Source organism: Taeniopygia guttata, chromosome 15 (assembly GCF_048771995.1).
Source record: "Taeniopygia guttata chromosome 15, bTaeGut7.mat, whole genome shotgun sequence".
NCBI lineage: Eukaryota > Metazoa > Chordata > Aves > Passeriformes > Estrildidae > Taeniopygia > Taeniopygia guttata.
In genome coordinates, this window is record NC_133040.1 from 13,745,191 (window position 1) to 13,768,789 (window position 23,599).

General features: G+C 48.0%; 1 protein-coding gene and 1 long non-coding RNA gene across 2 annotated transcripts in view; one reads left to right on the forward strand and one right to left on the reverse strand.

Annotated features, from left to right (window-relative positions):
* Nucleotides 1-373: 373 nt before the first annotated feature.
* LOC101234054 (uncharacterized) lies at nucleotides 374-8,909 on the reverse strand. Its single transcript, XR_181398.5, has 2 exons — nucleotides 8,686-8,909; nucleotides 374-745 (listed from the first exon to the last, which is right to left on the reverse strand). It is a non-coding gene; the product is annotated as an uncharacterized lncRNA (long non-coding RNA).
* Nucleotides 8,910-8,950: 41 nt separating this feature from the next.
* MMP17 (matrix metallopeptidase 17) overlaps nucleotides 8,951-23,599 on the forward strand; it is a 47,962-nt gene continuing 33,313 nt past the window's right edge. The window contains exon 1 of the mRNA XM_072936251.1: nucleotides 8,951-9,470. Within this exon, the coding sequence (XP_072792352.1) occupies nucleotides 9,342-9,470 (129 nt within the window). The 5' untranslated portion in view covers nucleotides 8,951-9,341. The remainder of the gene's footprint in view (nucleotides 9,471-23,599) is intronic.

Consider the following 23,599-nt stretch of genomic DNA (forward strand, 5'->3'; position numbering starts at 1 on the left):
ATGGAAAATGCACTAAAACATCTCCCAGTCTCCATCTGGAAGAGCGGTGCCCAAAGAGAAAGGAACCCTCTCTGGGAGCAGGAGGCAGGGTCAGGGTCAGACTTACTGTCAGACAGGTAGTTGGCTGTGGGCCTGGGAAGTGGCAGCAGTCGTGTGGCATTCTGCACTCACCCCATAAGGACCCCTAGGTTCTGTACAGGCCTGAGCCTGTCTGCTTATGGGCAGGAGATAAGGCTGAGCCAGCTGATCTGGGGACAGAGACTTGTTGGCAAAACAGAGCTGATGGGGTAGGAATCACAAAGCCTCAGAGACTGCTCCAGTGATGGGCCTAAGAAAAATAAAACTTTTTTTCTTACTAATGAAATACTGAATATTTTCATTAAAATATTATATTTTTTATTTATGGAAATTTGTTTTAGGCCAGTAACACACATTTTTAAAGATGAGGTGTAGGCACTAACACACACTCAACTGCCATTACAGGCCAAATGGACCTTGGCTCATGACTGTCAGAAATGAGGATGCTTTGGCTCTCTGTGATGAAAAACCCATTAGCAACAGAGCAACAATCATCCCATATGTGAAGCACAGCTGGTTCCATTCTGCACTGTGAGTGGTTTTGTACAAAGACCTGTCTGCTGGGGACTTCCAAACTTGGATGTTCCTTGTCATGTTCCAACTCTCTTCCCAATTTCTCGGCTGCGGTACCTGGAGATGCAGAAATGTCCCTGCTGCTGCAGAGGCCCTGCAGACAAAGAATTTCACGGTCATTCTAGTCATTAAACCTTCATTAAAGTTCACCTTTACCATCTTCAGCCCCTACGTTTTTCAGTACTGTTATAATTAACTTTTAAATGAAGACTTATCTCTAATAAGCAACTGTGTTTGGCTGAATTGGAATCAAATTGAAGCATATGGATATTTATATTCTTTGCTTTCCCACCTCCTAAGGCTTAGCAGGCAGGCTCATTTCAAGTGTAATGTCACCAATTTCAGGGATTAATTAGACTCACATTTTGTGGCATAGTTAAAATATTATTGAAAAAAGAACAACAAAACAACCAAAAAAAAAAATCTGCAAGGGATTTTCTGCTCTGCTCTAAACCTCTAGCATTGTATAAATGAGAGAGATGCATTTGTACCAGCAAAAACAATTATGACTGATGGATTGGTGTGATTTGGCACTTACTTGTTTGGTTTTTTTTTCTTCCCTGTAGATGAAGTTCACTGTTAAATTTGGGATTTGCTGTGTTAGAAATCATTCCAAGGCACCTGGAATTCATTAGCCCCTGCTTTTGAATTTTTCCACGTGAACACCAATAGGAGGAGACTGGTGGTGACTGATTCTGGGGCAGACTTGCCTGCCTTCTGGGTCCTGCAGAAGGGTTCAATGCCTTCTACTCTGTAAGTTCCTACTCCTCCTTCTCCCCCCTAGCAGTTACCACAGGCTGATGTAAGTGTTGTCCAGCCTTGGGTGAATTATACAGATACCTTTCACCCCTATAAAATGCTCAGGATGGAAAAAACAGTGTGCTTGTCCTCTCTCAGCTAACTCAAACACTCCTGCCTCTGTTTGCTGAATGCTCCAACTCTTCCTCTGGACTTTTCTTCCCCGTCTCCTTGGAAAAGGGAGATCCTTGTTTCCAGGATGTAGGACATTGTAGGGTCATTTCCAGCACACTTCAGAATATGGGCTTCAGGTGAATTTGTTTCAAGCACCTTGGCATCAGTACCAGGCTGAGAACTTCTACATGTAGGGCTGGTCCACCCTTCATCTTCATTTGAGACAGTCCTGCCATAACCTGACCCTCAAATGCTGCTTATGCAAATCCTCCTTTGCATAGCTAATGGATGTTTATTGATGCTAACCTGGCAAAAATAAGTCATTGCTTATTAAAACTGCTTTGCCTTCCCCTGGCCTTGAATTTATCCTTGAAGTCTAACGTAAAAAGATGCTAAGAGTCCCTGAGTGACTGTTGCTTTCACTGAAAGTGGCTACAAAGAGTTTTCCCAGTGACCTGACAGTACTGGGCAAACTGCTTTTGCTGGGTTTCTACTCTGAATCTCCCAGTTTTACCCATGTGAACATGTTGCCATGTTTCTCAGGCTGCTGTTAACTCCACCAGACCAGTGGCTGTCCATGTGTTCTTAGTTAAGAACAGTTCTGGGATATGGAGGCAAGTAGCATATGTCTAAGATAGGTACTCACTTCACTTCCATTTTAAACATCTAATTCTACCTTCAGCGAGGTTGGTCTTCACCTGTTTACCTTTGCTCCCATCAAGTTACTGCTAAACACCTTCCACGTCTTGTCCCTTTTGGTTTTAACATGCTCAGATTAACAATGACCATGTTCAGTGGATAGGAAAGAATATATATATTCCACTTGACTTTGCTAGTGCTCTTCAGGTCAATAGGAAGAAATTTTTCTGGTGATAAAGGGAAAGGCCATTTAAAAATAAAGCTGTGACAGCGTGTGCTGCTAGCACATGAACTGAAAGGATGAGTTCATTTGGGGAATGTTGCCTCCCCTGCTGAAATACTTCACTATCTGTTTCTAGTCGCAGCAGGTACATTTGGCCCCAGTAAGCCTCAGAGAGCAGGGTGATGTTGATGGCCAAGATGAAGAGCAATGGAGAGGCTCTAAAGATCAGGAGAACTCAGTTTCAGCTCTGTTACACAACCCTGGGCTGGTACCTCAATCTGAAGGAGTCTTGTGTTCTGCAGGCAATGGCCACAGGAAGGGAACATCTGGCTCAGAGAAACACAGAGACTTCCAGAGCTGACCCTGCTGTGTGGGCAGCCAAGACAAGTCTGGTAATGCAAAGGCTATAGGACACCTGCGGTAGGGCAAGGAGCTGAGCTGCTTTACACTGGTAAAGATACAGCTGCTTCTTCTAAATCTGCCACATCTTCTTCTAAAACTGCCATAAAGATAGGTGGCAGATGATCTCCTCACAGAGTTTGGGGTCCTTCCCTTGCTGCTCCTTGTAGACATTTTTCTTTCCTCTTCCCCTCCCTATATTTTTGTGGAATAGGATGCTAAATTAGGGAGAAGAAAATCATGATGTGGCTGGACCAGGGGCAGTGACATCCGAAGAAAGCTCCCACAAAGGACTGAAACCAGTGCAATGCTGCCTGCTGGCCTCGTGAGAACATCCTGACAGCATCAGGTGAGGGGAGAGAATGGAGTGGGGTGTGAGATCCATGTCTGGCATGGCCAAGAGCCAGATGTGGGACTGACTTGAACTGGGACAAGTGTGCTCTGTGACTGTCTGGGGGGTGGTAAAATCAGGAGCCCTCTGCTCCACTGCATCCCTGGGATCTGCTCTCAGGAGTGCTGGAGACGACAGGAGAAAAGGTACAATTCAACCGTATTCCATATCACCAGAACAATGATAAAATGCCTGTCAGGAACACTTCTCCCAAAATGGAGCTCAGGCAAGCAACTGGATGCTGCAGTCTGGTGTCATGCTGGGATAGGGACCGATTCTGCTCCCTGCTGCACAGCAGAGTTGTTTGCTCAGGCTCTGCAAGGTGGTGATTGCTGGAGCTTTGGGGTGTGGCAGTAGCTTGTAAAGATTAAGATGAAATCTCTCAGCCCTGTGTTTGGTTTACTTGTTGCTGCCTGGGTTGCCAGGGCTGCCCTGCACAGGGCATGGAGGCCTCTGTGTAACTCCCAGGGTGATGTTCTGGCTGTGCTGCATTGCTGTTTGACAGGGCAGAGGCTGAGACATTTGTTTCAGAGGTACAAAACGCAGCTCTTAAAAACCCACACAGTCACCCTAAATCCTAAGCAAGGATAAAGCAGGACTAGAAGAACCCCCAATACAGTTAAGCCCCACTTTTGCCTCACTGCCAGTGCTCAAGTTTAGCACAGTACCCACAGCTCCACACCCATTGCTCACACTGGGAGCAGAGATATTGCAGTACCTGGAAGATGCTCAGAGTAACTGAAGATAGAAGAAGGTACTTCAGTATGGGGCCAGCTAAGAGTCCTGGAGTCATCACACAATTCAATGAGACTTGTACCTTAAGCACCTGAAAGTCTCATCAAACAGAACCTGCTCATGAAGGATTTGTAATTTATGTTGAAATCTCTAAATGATCTTTTGGGGATCAGCCTGATGTGCCCACTCTAAGGATATCTAAATGACATGTCACATACCAGCTGTACTCACTGCATTACAATAGCATTCAACAGGATTTAAATTAGCTTCAGCACTCTAATCGTGTTGCTACTATAACAGCAGCAAGATAACTCCCAGGCGTTGGTTATGTAGCCTCTGAGGGAAAGAGATTTCAGATGTGCTCAGCAGAAATGTACCGTGTGAGCCATGGTTATAATTTCATTAACAGGATGCTGCTTGGCTCCTGCTGGGAGTTGGAGGAGATTAGCATTATAATGGGGATCAGGCACCTTTCCTTGTGTTCATACAGTTCTCCAGCCTGCAGGAGGACGAGCTGTCAGAAGATGTGATCCTCAGACCTTTAGCCTGGTATTTGACACGAACTTGAAGCTTCTTAGAACATGCTGAGCTCTGCACAGCCCCCACCTTACTGTGCTACCCTACAGGCTCTGGCATCCCATGCTTCATTAAGCTCCTCCTTCTTCTGTGGCAGCATCTGGCTCTGCTGCTCCTGGCTTCTCTGGGACATTGCCACCTCCAAATCCTGCCTCCACCCTTTCATCCCACCCACGTGGATTTCTTGGAGTTCAAGTATAGGAATAACCTGGATTTGAGAGAGTTCTGGGGGCAGATTTGAGCATCCAACACAGACTGGCACAACCAAAATGTACTTTTCACCTGGACTAAGCTTGGGGAGAATAGGTGTGTTAACAATTTCAAATGTGTGGTCACCTGCCTAACTCCAAAATGTTTTATTAATGCTGCAAATGTACTCGGCTTGTCTTCTTAGCTAGATTTCCTCCTTGTGGCAGAAACATGTTGCCTGAAGCTCTAGAGCTGCTCTCACCACCTTGTGCTTGGGTCATCTGGAGGTGTCTTCCCACCTACCATTGACAACCTTTCCAGCAGGGTGGGGGGCATGTGTTTTGACTTGTGCTGCCCAAGGAGCACACTCAGCTGTGTCTGTTGTGTGCACCTGTCTTCCCTTGGTGCAGTGTTTGAGAACAGAAAATTTATTGTGTTCAGTGAGTGTTTGGTACCAAATAACCACACTGCCCTTGCACAGGTAAGGAAGTGCCCCTGTCCTCAAGCCATAGGAACTGTGGGGTGGTTTTGGGGGCATCACCTGATGAATGCCAGGCCTGTGGCATTTGGGAAGGCACAAAAGCTTTGCCCAAAGTGCATGGCTTTAACCCAGTTGTACTCCCATTGCTGGGACTGACTGTCCCTTCCCTTTCCTCAGTGACACTTCATCCTGTCATGCTGGTCACGTACTGGCTAAAGGCACAATATTGATATTTTGGGGTGTGATAATGCCTCTGCTCCTAGTAAGCTGGTGTAAGTTTTTCCAAGTGTTTCACTTGCTGTCTAGATGGAACAGGCTGATGAGAATCAGCCAGGTCCCTGGGAGCTCCCGGGCTCAGGTGTACAAAAAAAACCCTCTGCAAATCAGCTTGTTTGCCAGGGAGTGATTTAAGATGGAGAAGAGGAAAATTAGCGTCAAAGGCTAATATTTAGGCAAACTGTATGGGTTTTGTTGCTGGATATTTAAATTTACCCATCTAGCACTGCCTAAGGAGGCCAAAGCTTGTGTCAGCTTCCATTATAGGGCTAATCAGTGTGACTGTAGTGTGTGGTAACTCTGCTGATTCTCTATAAATCAGCACTTCAAGTTATCTGTTGCTCTAAAGCATCTTTAGGGCTCCAGTGAGCCTCCTGCTTCCTATTTTGCTACCTAAGGGAAATAGTCTTGCTTTTTAGCTGGCTGCAGTCAGTCACTTCAGTTTATGGCCCATTCAGGAAGGTGAATGTCTTCTAGCTCTCCCCTTTAACCTCTCCTCAGTCTCTCAGCTGACGGCACTTCAGCAGCTTTTCCCACTGCCCACTGGCAATTACTGATGAAATAACAGATATAACAATATAACAACAATATAGAATATATATATTCTATATTCTATATATAGATATAACAATATAACAACAATTTTGAAAGAAATGTAACTTTTAAATCTTCATGGCTGTCCTTTAAGAATCAGAATGAAAGAAAAGTGTTTTGTTTTGGTAAGATAATTTAAATGGAGGAGAAATGTAATTTATTATTTTAATTTCTCTAATTATTGTGGATGGTGGATTGTTTGGGGTTATTTTTGCTAGTTTCTATAAATAAGCCACTGTCTTATTCTCTGTAGATGCTGTGCCTTTCTCCCTTCAAGGGACCACTTGCATATCGGCACCAAAGGGGTCTTTTTTATCTTTAAAGTCCCTGCAGATTCCCCTATGATCCCTGGCTCTTGAAGCAAATATCAGAGTAAAAGAGGCAGGACATGACTAAGTTTGGGAATATTTTTGTATGTTCTGAGGTATCTGTCTTATGTGTGTCTCTGGATCAGGAGGTGTGATGGTGTGTTGAATTTCAAATCAGCCCTCCATGTCTCCTGTTTGGCGAATAGTTTGGGGTGGGGTTTTTTGAAGCCTAAGGAAATAGTGTAGTTTTTTTCCATACTAAAAGCTTGTGAGAGGGATATAATATTATCTGCGTGCAAAGTCAAGAATGCAAAAGATGTCAGGAGATCTTAGTCAAGAACTGGTACCTAAGATGTTCCTGGTCCCACAAGACATATAAAGAGTCACCTGAGTCTTGCAGGCCAGCAGACCTCCTGGGTAAGGGCCCCTGGGCTTGTTGCCATGGTGTTGTCTGGCAGCTTTTCCTAGTTTTTTATTCCTCTGACTTTTCTCCAGTCTCTTGTACCACCCACCTGTAACTGGCCTTTGCCTCTGCCCTTGGAGCAAGAGCAACTAGAGGGCTCCTGGCTGTGACCTCAGACGCCATGCAGGGTGATGGCAGAGCTGCCTTATCCCAAATGTCCTGCCTAGCCCAATACCCTGAGCAGATTCCCCCAGGGCAGGACCGGGCATGTCCCGGTTCCTGGTGCCCTTGGAGCGGTGTTCCAGGAGGGATGAGACAGACCCCTGTCACTGCCATTGTCTGAGTGACTACAAAGTGCCACTTATGGAAGGAGACACAAACGCAGGTGAATTCCTGTGCTGAGCCAGCAGTCCAACATAAATCACATTACAAGTAGGAATAAGCCTAATTGTACCAGACAGCAATTAGTATGTTTTACTGTCAGCAGACAGTCCACTTGTCCTGAGCAGGGAAAGTTGCTGCTGTCCCCTGGCAGAGGACTTTTGTTCACTGAGAGCTCCTGAGGGATGGCTCTGGCAGGGTGAGGGGTTGGTATTTGGTACAATGTGCATGCTGTGGGGCACAAGGTGGGTGTTGAGGTGCTGGAAGCAGCACATTCCTCACTGAGTCCTCCACACCCCTGTTCATGCCCTAAACCCCTTAATTAAATCATGGCATCAAGTGCCATATCCAGTCTTTTTTGAACACATCCAGGGATGGTGACTCCCCCACCTCCCCAGGCAGGCCATTCCAATATTTTATCACTCTTTCTGTGAAAAATTTCTTCCTAATATCCAACCTATATTTCCCCTGTCGCAGCTTGAGACTGTGTCCTCTCATTCTGACATTCGTTTCTCTTCACAACCAGGGAAATATATGGATGAAATTATTTCTGTTGCACATCCCGGCCAGACTAAAGTAATGCCTTAATTCTCTAGCACTAAAGTCACTATTGGAGAGTTTCTGTTTTTCCCACCGTTTTGGTGACATGGTGAGTGGGAGCTATCAACCCTGCCGTTTAGAAACCCTCTCTCTGCACCAGTGGAACCAGAGGCTGGGCTTTGCTGGTCTAAGAAGCTGAACTTAGTTTTAGTATGGAGCAAAGTTCTCAAGACAACAGCTCTTGAGCTCAGGCAGCTGTTGGTGAGGCTCTGAGACCTTTAATTCAGATATTTCCCCTCTGATTTCTCTGGTGCTGGAGCAGTAACTTCAGTCCCTCTCACGGGGACACAGGGTAGTGCAAACACACCCACAGGTTTCCCTGCCAATTTTCTTTAACCAATTTCTTTTGGACAAAGATTTCTTCTTCCCTTACCCACTGGTTTTCTCCAGTCCTGTCTGATATTAAATATCTACAGGAGCAGCTATAGTTCATGGCTGGATGAATCAATTTGTGCAGAAGATATCATATCAATGACCTTCACAATTTTGTCTGAGCAGCACCTAGAAGCAATTTTTCATCTCTGTCCATTCTTCATTATCTTCACCTATAATTTATCTTAAAACAGAAACTCCAATTTTATTTAAAAAAAACCCACATTTAAAAATAATTTGCAAAGCTGTTGAATGCATTAACATGCCAGTAGGAACTGCGGAAGGCAGATGCTGAGTAGGAAGTACATGTTCATCCTGAACTAGCAGGAGCTGGAGCTGTCAGGGTGTCCCCTGCCATCTGGCCTGTCGGAGCATGTAGCAGATTCACAGCTCTCGAGGGAGGACACGCTGTAGAGGCCATAGGATCCCATTATGCTGTTTATGGGGACAAGTCAGACATTTGTCTCGCTGAGACAGGATGTCAGTGGGGGATGCTACAACCACGCGGTCTTTCCCATAGCCCCTTAAAATCCCGAAGACGAAGGTGGTACTTACAGAAGCGTAGATGTTTAGAAAAAAACGGTGTCGGAACCCTGACGGATTTCAGCTAGACACAGATACTAAAACGGGAAGGGACTGAGCCCGCTCGTGCCCGTCCGGCGCAGAGGGAGCGGACGTGGATCGCTACCAGGGCTCGGCGCTGCGCCGCGGCCACACCGCGCTTGCGAGCACGCCCCAACCCGGAGAAGCTCTGACACCGCCTCCCTCATTACCATCCCTTCCTCCTCCGCCTCCTCCGCCGACCGGCCGCGGAGGGGTGCTCGGCGGCGGCGCCGGAGCGGCGGCGGCTCCCGGCAGCAGCAGCTGCAGCTACTGAGCTGCGCTCCGCCCCGTGCCAGCGCCCGCAGCAACTTTGCCGCTCCGAAGGCTGCGGAAGCGGGGCAATGTAGGCGCACCCGGCGGCAGAGCCTCCCCGGCTGCGCGGAGCAGAGCCCCCCCAGCCTCTTCCCGGTGGGGCGGAGCGGAGTCCCCCTCCTCCATCCTTGGCGGAGCAGCGCGGAACGGAGTGGAGCTCCCCGCTTCTCTTCCTCCTTCCCTGCCTCGTTCCCTCGCCGGCGGCGGCCGCAGCCCACGGCAGGAGCGCGGATGCGGCGCGGAGCCCGGCAGAGCCCATCGAGGGGCCGGGGCCGGGCGCCGCGAAGAGCGGGGGGATGCTGAGCCCCGCCGCCCGGCACCGCGCCCGCCTCCGGGAGATGCTCCTCGTGCTCGCTCTGTGGCTGGCGTGGCAAGAAGTGCCCGCGGCGCCGACACCCGCGGCGGACGACATCACCCTGGGAGTTGTGAGTTACCCGCAGCCCCCCGCTCCTCTCCGCTCCCCCTTCCCCCACCACCCGGCTCGCCGCGTACTCCCCCACCTTCGGGCATCGCGGGCCCACGCGGCACTTGGCGAGCTTCGGCGGCTGGAAGCGCTCCCTGGCGCGCCCCGCTGCCCAGTACCCCCTTTGCCGCTAGTGCCCTCCGTCCTCCTCCCGGTGATCGGGCCCTTTTACACCCGGTGTCCCCTCCAGCATTATCTACGTGGTGCCGCTCGTTGCAGCTGGTGCTCCCCCGCGCAGACGGAAGGGTCTGTTCTTCCCCCCCGCACCCAGTGCACCCACCCCATACCCTCTGCGCCGAGCCCTCCGGAAGCCAGAGTCCCCCTCCCTAGCACCCAGTGCATGGTGGCTCTCCTGCACCCCAGCCTGGTGACCCAGCTTTCCCCCAGGCGAGCGTCGTGGGGCGATGGCCTCACCAGCTTTCACACATGGATGATGATTTCTCAGCCGCTGGGAAAGGGCTGGCCTGTCTCGAGGGCTCCGTGCCTACCGGGGAGCCATACAAACTCCAGCAGCAAGCAGGGTAAAACGACACGTTTGGAGTCAGAGCGATCTACTAGGACTGAGACATGCCTCGGGGATGTGTGAAGGGCTGCTCTGTGCTAGCAGCAGGTGGAGGATTGGCTTCATTGCGGAGGTCTGTACAGCGTGGTCATCCTTGTGGTACTGCTTCTCCCCGCACAGGTGCCTGCTTAGTCTGCAGGTGCATAACAGGTTTCAGCAGGCATGGAGAGCTTAGGTCGCGTCTCTGCCAGGTTACGGTGCCAGCAGGTCTGTACAGCTTCACCCCTCTGAGAGCGAAGCAATTAAGGATTTTCTCCTGAAGGAGAAGTTTCTTGTAGCTTACACCAGTTCTACCTCAGAGACACTGCGTGACTAGAACGAACCTGGGTGTCAGAAAGCCAGCTGTGGCTGGGTGTGGGCGGGCAGTCTTGGGGCTGGATCCGCCAGTTTGGAGAAATTACCTGAAATTTAGTGCGTTTCGAAATGCTGCCAGTGCACTGCTGTGAAAGTGGGAGGGAGGAAGGGTTTGCTGCACGATAAGGTTATCTAATGAGCAGGGCTCGCTTAGAGCAGTGTACTAGGATGCTGCCTCTGCCGCCTGGGCTCCGACTTCAAGCATGTGCTTCGGTTCACAGGCTCCGGCTCAGACACCTGCCAGGGAAGACAAAGCCTATCGTTCCCCATCTGTTCCTAGAAGAATAGAAAATGTGGTGAATATAAAGTATACCTGCATCATTATGGTGCATTCACTTTCCTCTGTTACCAGATGTTAAAACTGGAATTAATATTTCATGCAAAGAGCACACAGATTGATGTATTCTGCCCCAGTCAATTTAACTCAAACTTTGTCTTTGACCTGCTTTTACCCTCTCTACCAAATAAGCTGCACTCAGCTTTTACAGGGTAAATATTAATACTCGAGGGGCTTATTAGTTACTGATGATAACTTTCAGGCATTAAGGTACTTTTTCAGTCCTGGAGTAGATTTGAGCACTCTCTCCAAACACTGCTGGAAGAGCTGGGGCTGCCTGGCAAAGCAGAAGGTGCTGGGGATGGTGGTAATAGAGCAGAAGTGAACTGTGAGAGAAGGGGGTTATGTTTAACCAAGACTTATTTAGGCTGGGAATCCGACATTTAGGATGTATGATGTCAGAGTGCTGTCTCCCTTCTGTTGATGTTCTTGCTAGGGCAAAGAATCTCTCCAGCTTGAGACAGCATTGGTGGGTTTCCAAAGGGGCTGAATGTCAATCAGGTTTATGCTTATGCCCTCTACTGAGCAGCAGAGAGCACAGAAGCCAGATATTTAAAGAGGTTTTGTTAGAATACTACCACTCTCAGGGAAGTGAGAGCCTCAAGAATGATTTGACATCCACTTTGTGAAGCAACTATGAAATTAAAGATCTGTGAGGCATTTCAATCAAATATTTGAAATCTAGGAAACATGACACCATGCCAATAGAAGGCTCTGCTAGGTTTGGAAAATTATATCCAGCACTGTTTACTCTGCAGTAAACAGGGCACAGTGTCAGCAGAGCTTTTATATCCCAGATGCTCACCCCTTGTAACCTAGAGGTTTTCAGTGCTGAGCTGGACTATGCCTCTGAGCTCTGTCTTCTGCTCCACTCTTGCTTGGAGTTTGTTTTTAATGAAACAGTGGTGGTGGGCCAAATTAAAATTCAGCAAAATGAAAGAGGGCTATAATTCAAAGGCAGTTCTTGTTAGCATGCTGCCCAAAGCAACGTAACATGGAATGATTCTCCAGATTTCATTACTAGTGGAATATGCTGCCCAGATTATGAATCTAACTTGATTATCAATGTTTTTATTGTTCTCCATTAGCTGCCCTGACAAAGGGAACATAAAATAGCTGATGGAACAGAGCTTGACTTGAGTGATTCTGCTGAATTTTAGTACACCACTTTTGAGATTTATGACTTTGCGTTTTGCACTACTGCCTTTACAGTAAACCTCCAACCCCTCCTCACCACACAGCATTCGCAAATTGCATCTTGTTATGGCTGTTGAGCTCAGACATCTCAGGGGTGCAGGCAGCAAAAACTTCTGTACGCTAGTATTAACTTGGTAATGAGAGCTCTCATTTCACTGGGCTTTGTACCAGGTCTGGGGGGAGGTCTACCTTCAAGCAGTGCTTTTCAGAATAGCTGGCGTGTGGAGCCTGAACACTGAAGGTGCTGACCTGGAGATCGGCTGGTTTGTAAGGGAGCCGGCTGTTCCTGCAGGTAGCTCCTGCCCACTGGGCTGCATTGCTGCTGTTGTGAGGACATGGCTATGTGGGGCAAAACCTGTGGCTTGGTGATGGACTGATGCCTGAGGCTGGGCTAGCTTGGCCCTAGGGAGATGTTTTGCCTTAGGGAGTTACTTTGACTGGCACAGAGGTTGCCAGAGAGGAATGGGGTGGTGTGGGTAGCATCACTGAGATCATCCTGTGTGGACATGGGCTCTGGCATCAGTGGCTGAGGCATGCAGGCGTGCCAGGAAAGTTTTAGTTTGGTTACAAGAGCATGGGTGAAAAAAAGACGACAGAGTGGCTTTTTCTTGCCTTTGTGACCAGGGATGAGAGGGAAGGTCTATGTATGCCCCAGGGCGTTTCTCCAGCTGGGGATTGCTGGGCATTCTTGGGGGCTTGCGTATGCACAGCCTCTTGCTCACAAAGCCCTGTCTGTGTTGTTCCCGGTTGAAGTTGCTTCCAGGGTTTGGAGGCATTTGCATTCATCGGTGGAGACTAGGACCCGCGTTATCCCAAGTGGCTCTTTGTTTAGGGCAGCGCCCTCGCCTTTGGGGCCCGCTTCTCATTTGAATGACAAGGATGCATTTGTGGGCAGAGCGTGGTGGCACTGAGCCCTTCGGGGCTGTGCCCTCCTCCCCCCCACCTCCCCCTTCCTCCTGCTGCCTGTGGTGGGCCAGGGGAGAGACAGAGGTTCCTGTGTTCCCATGTCAGGGAGCAGTGGGACAGGAGGAACAGCAGTTTCCTATGAGTGTGTGCCCTGCATCTCCCAAGTGCCAAATTTCAGAGTAGAAGCCAGCCCAAAACTCATCCTTGCTGTTTCTGGAGTGCTTCCACAGCCCTGAGTAAGGTAGGACCATCCTGCTACCCACATGCTGCACCCTGGTCCAGCTGCCCTCATGCTCCAATCTGCCCAGCGTCAGCCAAGAGCTCCCCTAAACTCTTGCATTTAAGTACCCAGTGGGGCATGTCCCTGAGACATGGCTTAGCTCCTTATTCAAGGCTTGAGGTAATCAGCCTCTCAAAGTAAAGTCCTTGTACAAATGTAGGCTGTTCCCTATATCAGGAGAAAATACTGTACTTCTTCTGTTTCTGCTAATGGGGAAATTAAAAATGGATAATTTCAGTTGGAGCTTCATTCAGCCTTCTAAAATGGTGAGTCTTTAAGGACAGAATACTTAATAGACTCCCTAAACAGCCTTGGAGAAAGGAGCTTTGCTTGGCCCCTCTGCCATTAAAGGACTTCATGCCTTCCCATATGGAACAGTGCCCATCCCAGGTCCATGAATTCTCTTCAAGAAAGCTAAGCTTCCATATTAAAAAAAAAAAATAAAATAAAGTTGGTTGCATTTTAAAGTACCTCCTGAAGCCAAAGTACAATGCAAACTAAATTGACAAAAATGCTGTCTGGAAGCTTTCAAACAGCTAGGCTGCTGTGAAAGCATTTAATCTGGTATTAAAGGCCTAGTTGGTGTAAGCTGCTACTTCCCTTTCAGATTTGAGACCTCCATGTACAGTAATGCAATTTCCTCCTGGGCATGGCTGCTATTGTGGTTCCAGCCGTGGGAACTAGCCAGGGTAGTCAGGCTAAATTACCCACTTTAATGAAATTCAGGACGTGTTCAGAGCCAGTGGATGAAACCTTGCTGTCACCAGGGACTTCCCTACAGTTAGTGCTGGGGATGGAGCAGTGAGCTCCTGCACTGGCATCACTCTATGGATATTCTCAGTTCAGTCAGAGAGAAAAGGAGAGATTTCTACTAGGCTGAGCCTGGGAAAGAGTTCAAAAGGAATGTAAATAATTCACTATCTCCCTTGTTGTTCACATTGTTTATAGACATGTTCTGCTACCGTGCGCCATTCACAACGCACCCATAGTGTGAGATGTTTTTACTTTAAGACCAGTGAAATTGGTCTGCACAATGTGCTCTATAAAAAGAGCGGTGTATTTGAAACAAATCAGTTCTCTTCTTGTCTTCTGATTTGGAGTCTTCATTATCCCCATCCTGCCTCAACAGGGACATCACTCTTCATCCTTGTTGCTGTGTTGGGGGTAGAAGTTCCTGGCTAGCAGGCATCCCCTTCCCTGGGGGCAGCATGTAGTGGGGCTGTACCTCCATCTTCTCCTTTTGCCTCTAAAATCTGGGATGAAGGGAGATTGCTGCCTGTGTGACTCAGCCTGGATATTTAGTTATTATTCTGCATTAAATTAAACGTGCAAAGAGGCCACACCAAATGCAATGGGTTCCCATCCCTGCCTGGCATTGGCCAGGGCTCTCCTGTTTTGGTGTTGGGTGTGACTCACCAGTGGGAGTGTGTGTGTGTTGGCTCTGTGGAGGACAAGGGGTGACATGGGTGATGTACCCATGAGACTGGAGGACAGGGCATGTTCATAACTGCCAGTGGTGGCTCACTGTGACTTATCATCAGGGCCATGCACTAATTTCTCATTATTTACTCTGTCAAAAGTGCTGCAGGAATGGGGCTCTGTGGCTCTGGGAAGGGTCATGCTGTGGTTGAGGGAACCTTTATTTCTGGACGCTGTGGGAGCAGCTGTGTACCCTATGTGGGTCTTGTGTCCTGGCTGGCCCTGTGGAGGCGACAACATGGAAGGGAAAAGCCATCACATCTTGGCTGCTGATGAACACGAGCCACCACATTGTCACTTTTTAAAGGGTCTTGCTCAGACTAGAGCATCACTTAAAAGCTCAGGATTTACTTTTAAAATAACCTGTGATCTGACAGCGACAGTTCTCAAAATTCTTTCTTTTATCAAAATCACTTTAAATGGGTAGATTTGGGAGTTTCAGAATCTCTTGCTGCTGCACACGTGCCAGCTGCATCTTCTGTGTCCCGGATTTTTATGAGGATTGTCTCTGTTTTCTGGGTCAGAGAATTAAGAGATTTGATGTTATATTAAAAAAAAACCCGAACCAAACCACATATGCAAAGTTAAATCCAATGCAAAACAAAGCAGAAATGCCAGGGGCAAGGGGAAGGAGCTGCTGGAAGACCACAAACAATTTTACATCAGAATGAGAAACCTCGTTTGACAAAAGGTTTGTTCCAGAGGGAAGACCTGACATGGAGTAATTGCCAACATTCACTGAGGAGTGTGGTCTTCAGACGGGATTCTGGCTTTTTAATTAGCCATGATGGCTTAATAGAAAATAACCCAATTAAATCTGAGGAATTTCCTGCATCAGAATATACCATGTGCACAGAAAATTGTTCCTCCAAGAAATCTAGAGATGACCTACAGCTCCTGGTGACAACAGTCCAAGTACAGTGACTTGGGAAGTGGCAGTATATTCAGGATTTTTTTTCATATTGTTTTTACAAGAGGGAGTTTCTACCTGTTTATGACAGTCAGTGGTCAGACAGAGTTCTTCACACCGGTTCACATTCTATTTCATTCTGACAATATTGATCTTTCGAGTGAACAAAAGCAATTTTACCCGTGCCACAGGGTCCTTGCTCCAAGGTGATGTACATGTTTAGATTATATTGTCTTGTCATATAACAAACCCCAACTGGCATCTTTGTGGTTCAGCTCCCAGCTGCCAAATATCATCCAACAGTGCTGGTGCTGCTGTTACATCCTGGGTTTGCTTTGAAATCCAAGTGTGTTCTACACAGCCTGCTATACACATCCTTCTTTAAGGATACAGGACAAAAGTCTTCCTCATCCAAAACAGAAGTGGGAGATAAGTGGACTGCTTTACTCACAAGTTCGTCTTTGTGGAGGTTGCCTGTCATGCACCATGGTGGGGGCACTTAACCTCCATGCAGCTTCCCTGGGGCTTGCATCCAAAACCACCCGCCTCTGGATTTTTTCTCTTTCCACCAAATGCCTCTGGCTGGAGATGGCAGACTACCAAGAGATCAAAAGAAACTTCAGGGGCTGCTTACAGACTTGGGGATATTTCACTGTCCAAGGGCTGAAGAAGCAGATCTGAGGATGGTGTTGGGACCAAGGGAGCAGGTGAACTCTGGAGGGGTCCCAAGTGGGATAAAAAGATAAAAAAGACCAGTGTGTGAGGAAAGGGTTCCCATGGTATCTCTTTTGAGAGGAAAACCTGCAAACACTCTACTGAAAAAGCATCCACTTGATTGGCACCTGTAGACTTTCCAAAATACTGCAAGTTCTAGGCTATAGTGCTTGTTCTTGATTGTCTACATATCAGTTAATCCTTCATGAAGATTTGCTTTTCTCAGTGAGATACTGTCATGCAAAAGTGCAGCTGCCGATAGTGTGGTTGAAGTACATCTCAGGAGACAGATTCTCCTGCTTTCCTCAAAATGGAAGCCATGACTTCACTGAGCTGCTGGGTGACTCTGCAGGCTCCTCCACAGCTATAATTACTAAAAACTTGGATGACTGCTGGGATTAAAGGTGTAACGTAAGAAAATGCTCCTTTAGTCTTTCTGTAGCTATTGGGAAGTTACGGGATCCCAACAGAAGCACAAGGAGCAAAATGATACCATGACTGCTAGAGACAATCTCACCATGACTCCAGACTTAATTACCTTCAGCACTGGAGTTGATGTATTTGGTTTTTGGGAAATGGTGTCAGGTCTCATTTATCACCGTGCAAGAAAAAAAACAGCAGTCTCCCATGTTTTTCTTGCGTCCACCACATGCTATCTCCTCTGGAGATAGTACATCCATTCCATATTAGTCATGTCCTGGCTGGTGCTTAGTCAATGCTGTGTTTTTGACAAGGCTTGTGGTGGGGAGCATGGGAGCTCCCACCCGCCCTTAGGCTTGTTCCCACCTTGTTACTTGTGTTCACTTTGTCATTGCTGTCCTGCTGTCACGCTCACAGTGTCCCTCTGGTGCCACAGCAGGACAATTAGTGATGATACTCAAGAAGCATTTTTCTCCTTTGATAAACTCTCTGCATTAAGCTGGCTTTTATTTTTCTTGTTTGTTCTCCATTTTGATGCTGCTTGGCAAATTCCCCATTGCTCAGTACCAAGCCATGCTTTCTCTTCCTTTGCGTCTTTCACGTCAGAGATGCATTTTTGTTCAAAAGTAAGAGGATATTGGATACACAAATAGGAAGTTCCTCACAGACACACCTGTGAAATGGCAACATGTTTTATATGAAGGCATAGCTAAAGAGAGGTAGCTGGTTTGGGACTTTCGCCACATTTATTTTATGCTGCAGCAATGTATCCTCCAGGTCTGATCAGTGAGACTCCAAAATGAGGAATCTTGCCTGGCCTCAGCTGTCTCTCAAATGTACAGCAATCCAGTCCTTTCTCTCGGGTGAGATGCATGTCACATTTCATGACAGAGTGACAGACCTGTCAGACAATCTGTTGCTGTTTTGGCATTTCTGATACACCTCGTGCTTTGGTACACACTCATTGTCCAGAAAGATCAAGATAATCTAGAGGAAATCAACTGTCATGCTCCAGGGTCCTGTACGGGCAGCGAAGAGGCCAACACTGATTTGAGCAGTCTTCTACCTGCTCACCTGGGTTAAAAACCCACCCAAGAAGACACTGAAATTTTCTTTCTCTGCCTAAAGTCCATAGCATCAAGTGCCTGATTTGCCAGGTTCTGTGGCATGAGGTGTAGTTCCTGGTCAAATGGCTTCGTTACTCCCTGAAAGGTGACCTGAACTCTAAGCGCCAGGTCTCAGAGCCAAAAGCTTCCTTTGTGAAGGGTATCCAGTCCAGACTGGATTTGGGTGGCTTTTGTGTGCTTCTCAGTCACATTTTTATTACTGGGGGAGGGAACGGGGTTACTTTCGCTGGTTCATCTCTTGCCAGCAAAGTCTTCCCATGCATCAGGGTTTGCCAGGAGCCCGGCACACCCTTCAGACAAAGTTCTTTCCCCAGAGGAACAGCTCCCGAGGGTTTATGCTCCCTGCCTGGTCTGTGCACAGGGATGTGGAGGCTGGAGAAAAGAGGTGCCAGTGGGAGCCCCTCCACAACCCCCGAGGAATGCCGCCTGTTCTCGTCCCTGCAGCCCCTTGGTATTGGCAGAGCTATTCCAGAAACACGCTTTTTTGAGCAAAAAGAGTTCATTTCTACAACAGCAAACGTCATGGTAAGTCACGGCGCCAGAGTCGAGATCTCCTGGGAGATGTGCATCAGCCGCTTTCCTTCTGCAGACAAAACCCTGAGCGAGACCCCGGCCCCGGCTCCCGCCGCCGCGGGGACCGGAGCGGGCGGCGCCGCTCGGGGGGGGGACATAGGAGCGCCTCGTCTGCGTCGTGCCGATGCCCTCTTGTGGAAACTGGGAAAATAGCCGAGAAAATATGCTGGTGCTGGGCAGGGAGCTGGGAGCGGCTAGAAGCCCACCCGTGGGAGCAGGGAGAAGTGCTGGGGGGGCCCCTGGGGCTGCACCGTGCCCCCTTCAACAGCAGCCTGGAGCCTTTGTCACTGCTTTCAATGGTACTGACACTGTGGGAGATGCTATTAACTGAGCCTGGGGGCAGGGGCTCCCGGGTCTCAAATCCTGCATCTTGTGCACACCTTTGGTGGCTGAATCCCTGTATGATGGGTGAGAGCTGTCTGTGCTTTAAATGGATGATGTTCCCCAAGTGCCTCTGCCCCTCCTTGCTGTTGTTCTGCAGTAATTCCCATCTCCCTCATAGCAAACATCTTTATTAACAGCGGTACAAACTTTCTTCTTGAGCAAGCACTGAGCCTGCCAGGTGTCCCCTGTTAGCCAACTGCAGCAGCTCTGCTGCTTTTCTTGAGAAAACATCACACTGCTTTGGTCATCTTCGGAAAACGTCAGTGGGTGAATGTGCCCAGGGGACCACAGGGCTGATGTGCTGGCTCTTGCCTTCACAAACCCCAGCCCTGAGTCATATGCAGCAGCTCTGGCTGCAAAGGGTAGTGATCAATAGTAGTGCTGGAGCAAAACTGCAGGTGCCAAGTGGCTTCTGACTCTGCCACCCACCAGAAATGGTGCTATGCTGGGTAGGAAACGCCAGCGCAGCACTTTTGGTGTTTTCCATCCCCTGTTCTGGTTTTCCAGCCCTGCAGAGCACTGGTGAGCCACGTGCGGCTCTCCCATCGCTGTTGCAGAACAGCCCTGGCAGTAGATCTGACTCTGCTGCCCAGGAGCCCCATTCTCACAGCTCTCCCAAGTTCAAGTTCTCCTTATCTTTTCTATGTTTCTCTTCTATTTAGTTTATTAATGTCCTTTTAAAATCTGCCTCTTTTAAATGTCTAAAGAATTTTAACTGTTAAAACCAACTTGTCTCCTGCATTTTCCAGACTTGGCAGCTCCTCTCCCTTCCATGCTTCCCTGGAAAGCAGTGTCTATAAAAGCCCATCTGTGTTGGGTGGGTCACCAGTACCAGCACAGGATCATCAGAGGTGAAAGGAAGCCAGAGTTCTGGGAACTTGGTGTACAATTCATCCAGAGTCCTTGTGGTGACTTGCTGTCCCTCCTGCATTGTGCCTGTCTGTGTGATCACAGATACTTGTTTTGCTTGTGCGTTTAGAGGAATCAGTTCTTTGGGTAAGGACATCTGCTATTTTTTTGTAGCTCTTTGATCATCTCTCAGCTTGTAGGTTATCTAGACAAATACTGTGTCTGAACTCGTGACAGTCCTGAATTAATTTCCTTTTATGGAGGAACAGTAATATATTTCTGATGTTGTGTTGAGGGAATTCAGTGTTGGGAGACAGACTTGTTCAGAGCCAGGCTTGAATGGGGACAAGGAGCTGAGCTCACCTGCTCACAGTGGCTCTGATCTTATTCAGAGCCAAGAGATACAACTGGAAAAATTTAATTAACATTGCAAACCCCTTCAAAAAAGAGTTTCTGGCAAAATTTCCAGCTCTGCTGTGCAGCAGGTAGCATGCCTGAATGGCCTCCACAGGAATCTGTTACAGAATAGCAAATGTTTCTTTACCTGGATGGTTGCAAGAACAGCAAACAGAGAAATCGATATGGCATGCTCCCCTTCCCCAGGGTAGCCTTGAACCCTAAAGAGCAAATTAATTGGCATCCAGGTGCCCAGCACATCACTTTGGGCTGCTCGAAAGAACTGGAAGTTGCTGGATAGCAGCTTGGAGTGGGGTGACGTGTTAGCTTGCACAACCTGGGGAAGGGTGCAGGGTCTCACTGCCATCTGTGGGTGATGAAGCTGGGCTGGTGGAGAGCCCTGAGTATGGGCTGGTGCAGAAGAGGACATCTCAATTTGCAAATTTGCCATAGATTGTTTGTAGGGAAAAAAAAAAAAAAAAAAAAAAAAAAAAAAAAAAAAAGGTGACTGCTGCAGCCATGACTGAGCCTGCAGAAATTGTAGTAATAAAGGCAGTGGCAGCTGGAGTAAAATATGACCCAGCTGATATTCCCTGTGAGGATGGGGGCAGGGGGAATTGCTCTGTTGAGAAAATCCCAATACTCAATTTTTCAAGGGCTTCAGGTCTCCACCCACATTGTTATGGAGAAGGAATTAATTAGTGGGGCACTCCATTGTGGGAGCAACAGCACTTTCTGCTGTCATTGTAGGACATACTCAAACCATCCTAAAAGGTGGTGATCAGAACTGGCCCATCTTTGAAAACTGTGCAGAAACAGAGCTGTTCAGCTGAGGTACCACTCCTGGTTCTCAGCTTACCTTATTTTCCTGGGGCATAAGGGCCTATTGGCCAGTGAAAAGGGTGATTCTGCTCCTAATTAAGAAGCATAAGGGAAATTAGTTATTTCCATAACATCAAAACAGCAGAGGGAAGCTGGTGGACTCCAGTCTCCCCAAGCCTGACTTGCTGGTAATGCAGCAGGGCATGCAGTAACCTCAGCATGAGCAGCAACCGAGACAACAGCAAACAAATCCTTTAAGGACTCTTCTGACATAAATAAACATGGAAAATAAATTATGTCCCTGGCACTCTGCCCTCAACTGATGGGAAACAAGGTGCATTAACAAAGTAGTTCGATAACCTGGAAGAGCTTCAGCAGAAACCAGCTCACCAGCCCTGGGAGAAGGGGAAGTGCTGCCTGCAAGTATGCAGAGGAGGTTAGAACATGTGGTAGAGCATGAAGCCATACTTACAAATTGAATTATGAGTGATGATGGTTTTCCTGTGAGAAAGAGCAGAAAGGAGAGGTGGTGTCTGTTGCTGATGGTGGATGTGAAAGGGTGAGGGCAAGGGTGCCAGGTTTGCATCTTGAACTTTGGAGCTGTGACCTGGGGAAGTCACCAATGCTTTTACTTTGTCATATGAGCATTGATTGTTTTGTGTAGGGGAATATGCTGTGAATTAAGATACAAAGTCTCCTGGGAGACTTGGTGATGTAAATGCCATCCCCATAGGTGCAGTAGTAGGTGCGTGGGCAGAGGGGCTGCAGGGGGGCTGCTCCTGCCATTCATGGGCAGCTGTCCTGGCTCTTTGTGGCACAGAAAACCTTGAACTTCAGCCCCCGCCCACCCTGCTCTTTCCTGCTTCCCACTATCCAGCTATCTCCTGCTTCATCTTTTAATTAGCCAGGACTGGGCATTACCCAGTATTCAGAGCTCCCTGAAAGCTTCTCCCTTACAGCAATCTCTGAATGCATCAGAGCAGTTAGTGCTTCTTTTATTCACTGTTGCACTTCTCTGGCTTCTCTAGAAAATTCCTTTTGGTCATTAAGCAACCTGGCTGCTAGAGCCCAGGTGGATGCTTTTCTCTCAACTTTAGAAATCACCTGCTTAATTTCCCTGGTAGTATGCCAGCCCTGCGCTGGGGTGGGGGAAGCAGAGGAGGAAGGAGAGTGCCCAACATGCTGTGGCTGAGAGGCTCTCGCAGGGCTTCCCCGCCACTGACCTTGTCTGCAGAGACAGCTCTGAGCAGACTGGAGGACCAAAAATGGCCACAGTTTGTGGAGTGAGTGTCGCTGTTGAGGCAGGACAGGAACAGAGAAGACTCCAAGTCAGAAGGCTAGAAGAACTGAACTCAATTGATTTATTTCAAATACATCACTCTTATAGAGCACATCGTGCAGACCAATTTCACTGGTCTTAAAGTAAAAACATCTCACACCATTGGTGCGCTGTGAATGACGCACAGTGGCAGAACATATCTATAAACAATGTGAATAACAAGAGAGATAATGAATTATTTACATTCCTTTCAAAGTCTTTCCCAGGCTCAGCCTGGTAGAAATCTTTCCTTTTTTCTGACTGAACTGAGAATATGCACAGAGTGAGGGCTGGAGGACACTTCCCACTTACGCAAGGCCTCCTGGTGATCACACTGAAAGAGGTGGTCCAGCAGTGGCCTGATGCTGCTGCACACCTCTAGTTCATTTCCACCATGGCTGCCCTTCCTGGGCGTACCACCTTGTCTTCACAATTAATCATGCAGAAGATTATCTTATCTTGAACACATCTTGATTCAGTCATGCTAAATTTAAAGCTCACCTTGTAGGGTGGCTCAGTGCATGAGTTCATTTTTTGTCTCAGCATCCCTTGGTGACACCCAGGTTTGGATTAGCCTCCTTCATTTCTCACTCCACCTTTTTTGACTGATCCAGATATCTGTGCCATTTTTCCTAAGAGAGGAGAGGAGGTCTGCCTGACTACCCCCAAAAGACCTTGATTGTAACATTTCATTGCCAGGTGATGAGTGCATTTATTTGAATTCCTTTATTCTAAGGCAATTTCAGGGCAAAAGCCTCTCAAGAGAGTGCTTGGCTGCAGCATGAGTGGGCTCTAACACCCTGCTGAGCCATGCCCCCTATGCTGGAGCTGCTAATTTGGGACCTTGGGGGGCTGCTGGCAGCACTGGCAAATAATTGGTGCCCTGGTTGAGATATGATGGAATGTTATTTACAATGTATTAAATTGCATTGAGTGAATGCATATTTAAGTATTTGTGTAAACCCATGCACATGTATTGACTGTTCATGGAGTTTAAGAAAGTGAGCTGCTCCAGTCTTTGGCTTCCCGCCCATTGTGACAGGCTTGCAGTAGCCTTCCACCTTTAGCAAGAGCTTATGATTTTATAGAGGAATGAGCACTGGGAGTTACTTCAGGAGCCAGGTGGTTTTTCCTGGCATGGCTCAATTTGCTGTGCCCATCAGCAAAGCAGGGGCAGTGTCAGGGGTGCCTAGACCAGTGACTAAGCCTGTTTAGGGAAAAGGTGGCTGTTGCCACCCAGAGCAGGGAGCTGACCTTGACCCCAGTAGAAGCAGCCCTGCCAGGTCTGCATGAAGCAGCTGGTGATGTTCCCGATAGGGGAGCAGAGAAACAGCTAATGTCTTCTTCCTATGACAAGCTAATGACATTTGAGAAATGTTTCCTAACACTGCTGGGAAGGTCATCATACTTCCCCCAGAACCATTTGTCTTGTTATCTCAGCCTGTTTGCCTTCCTGACACATC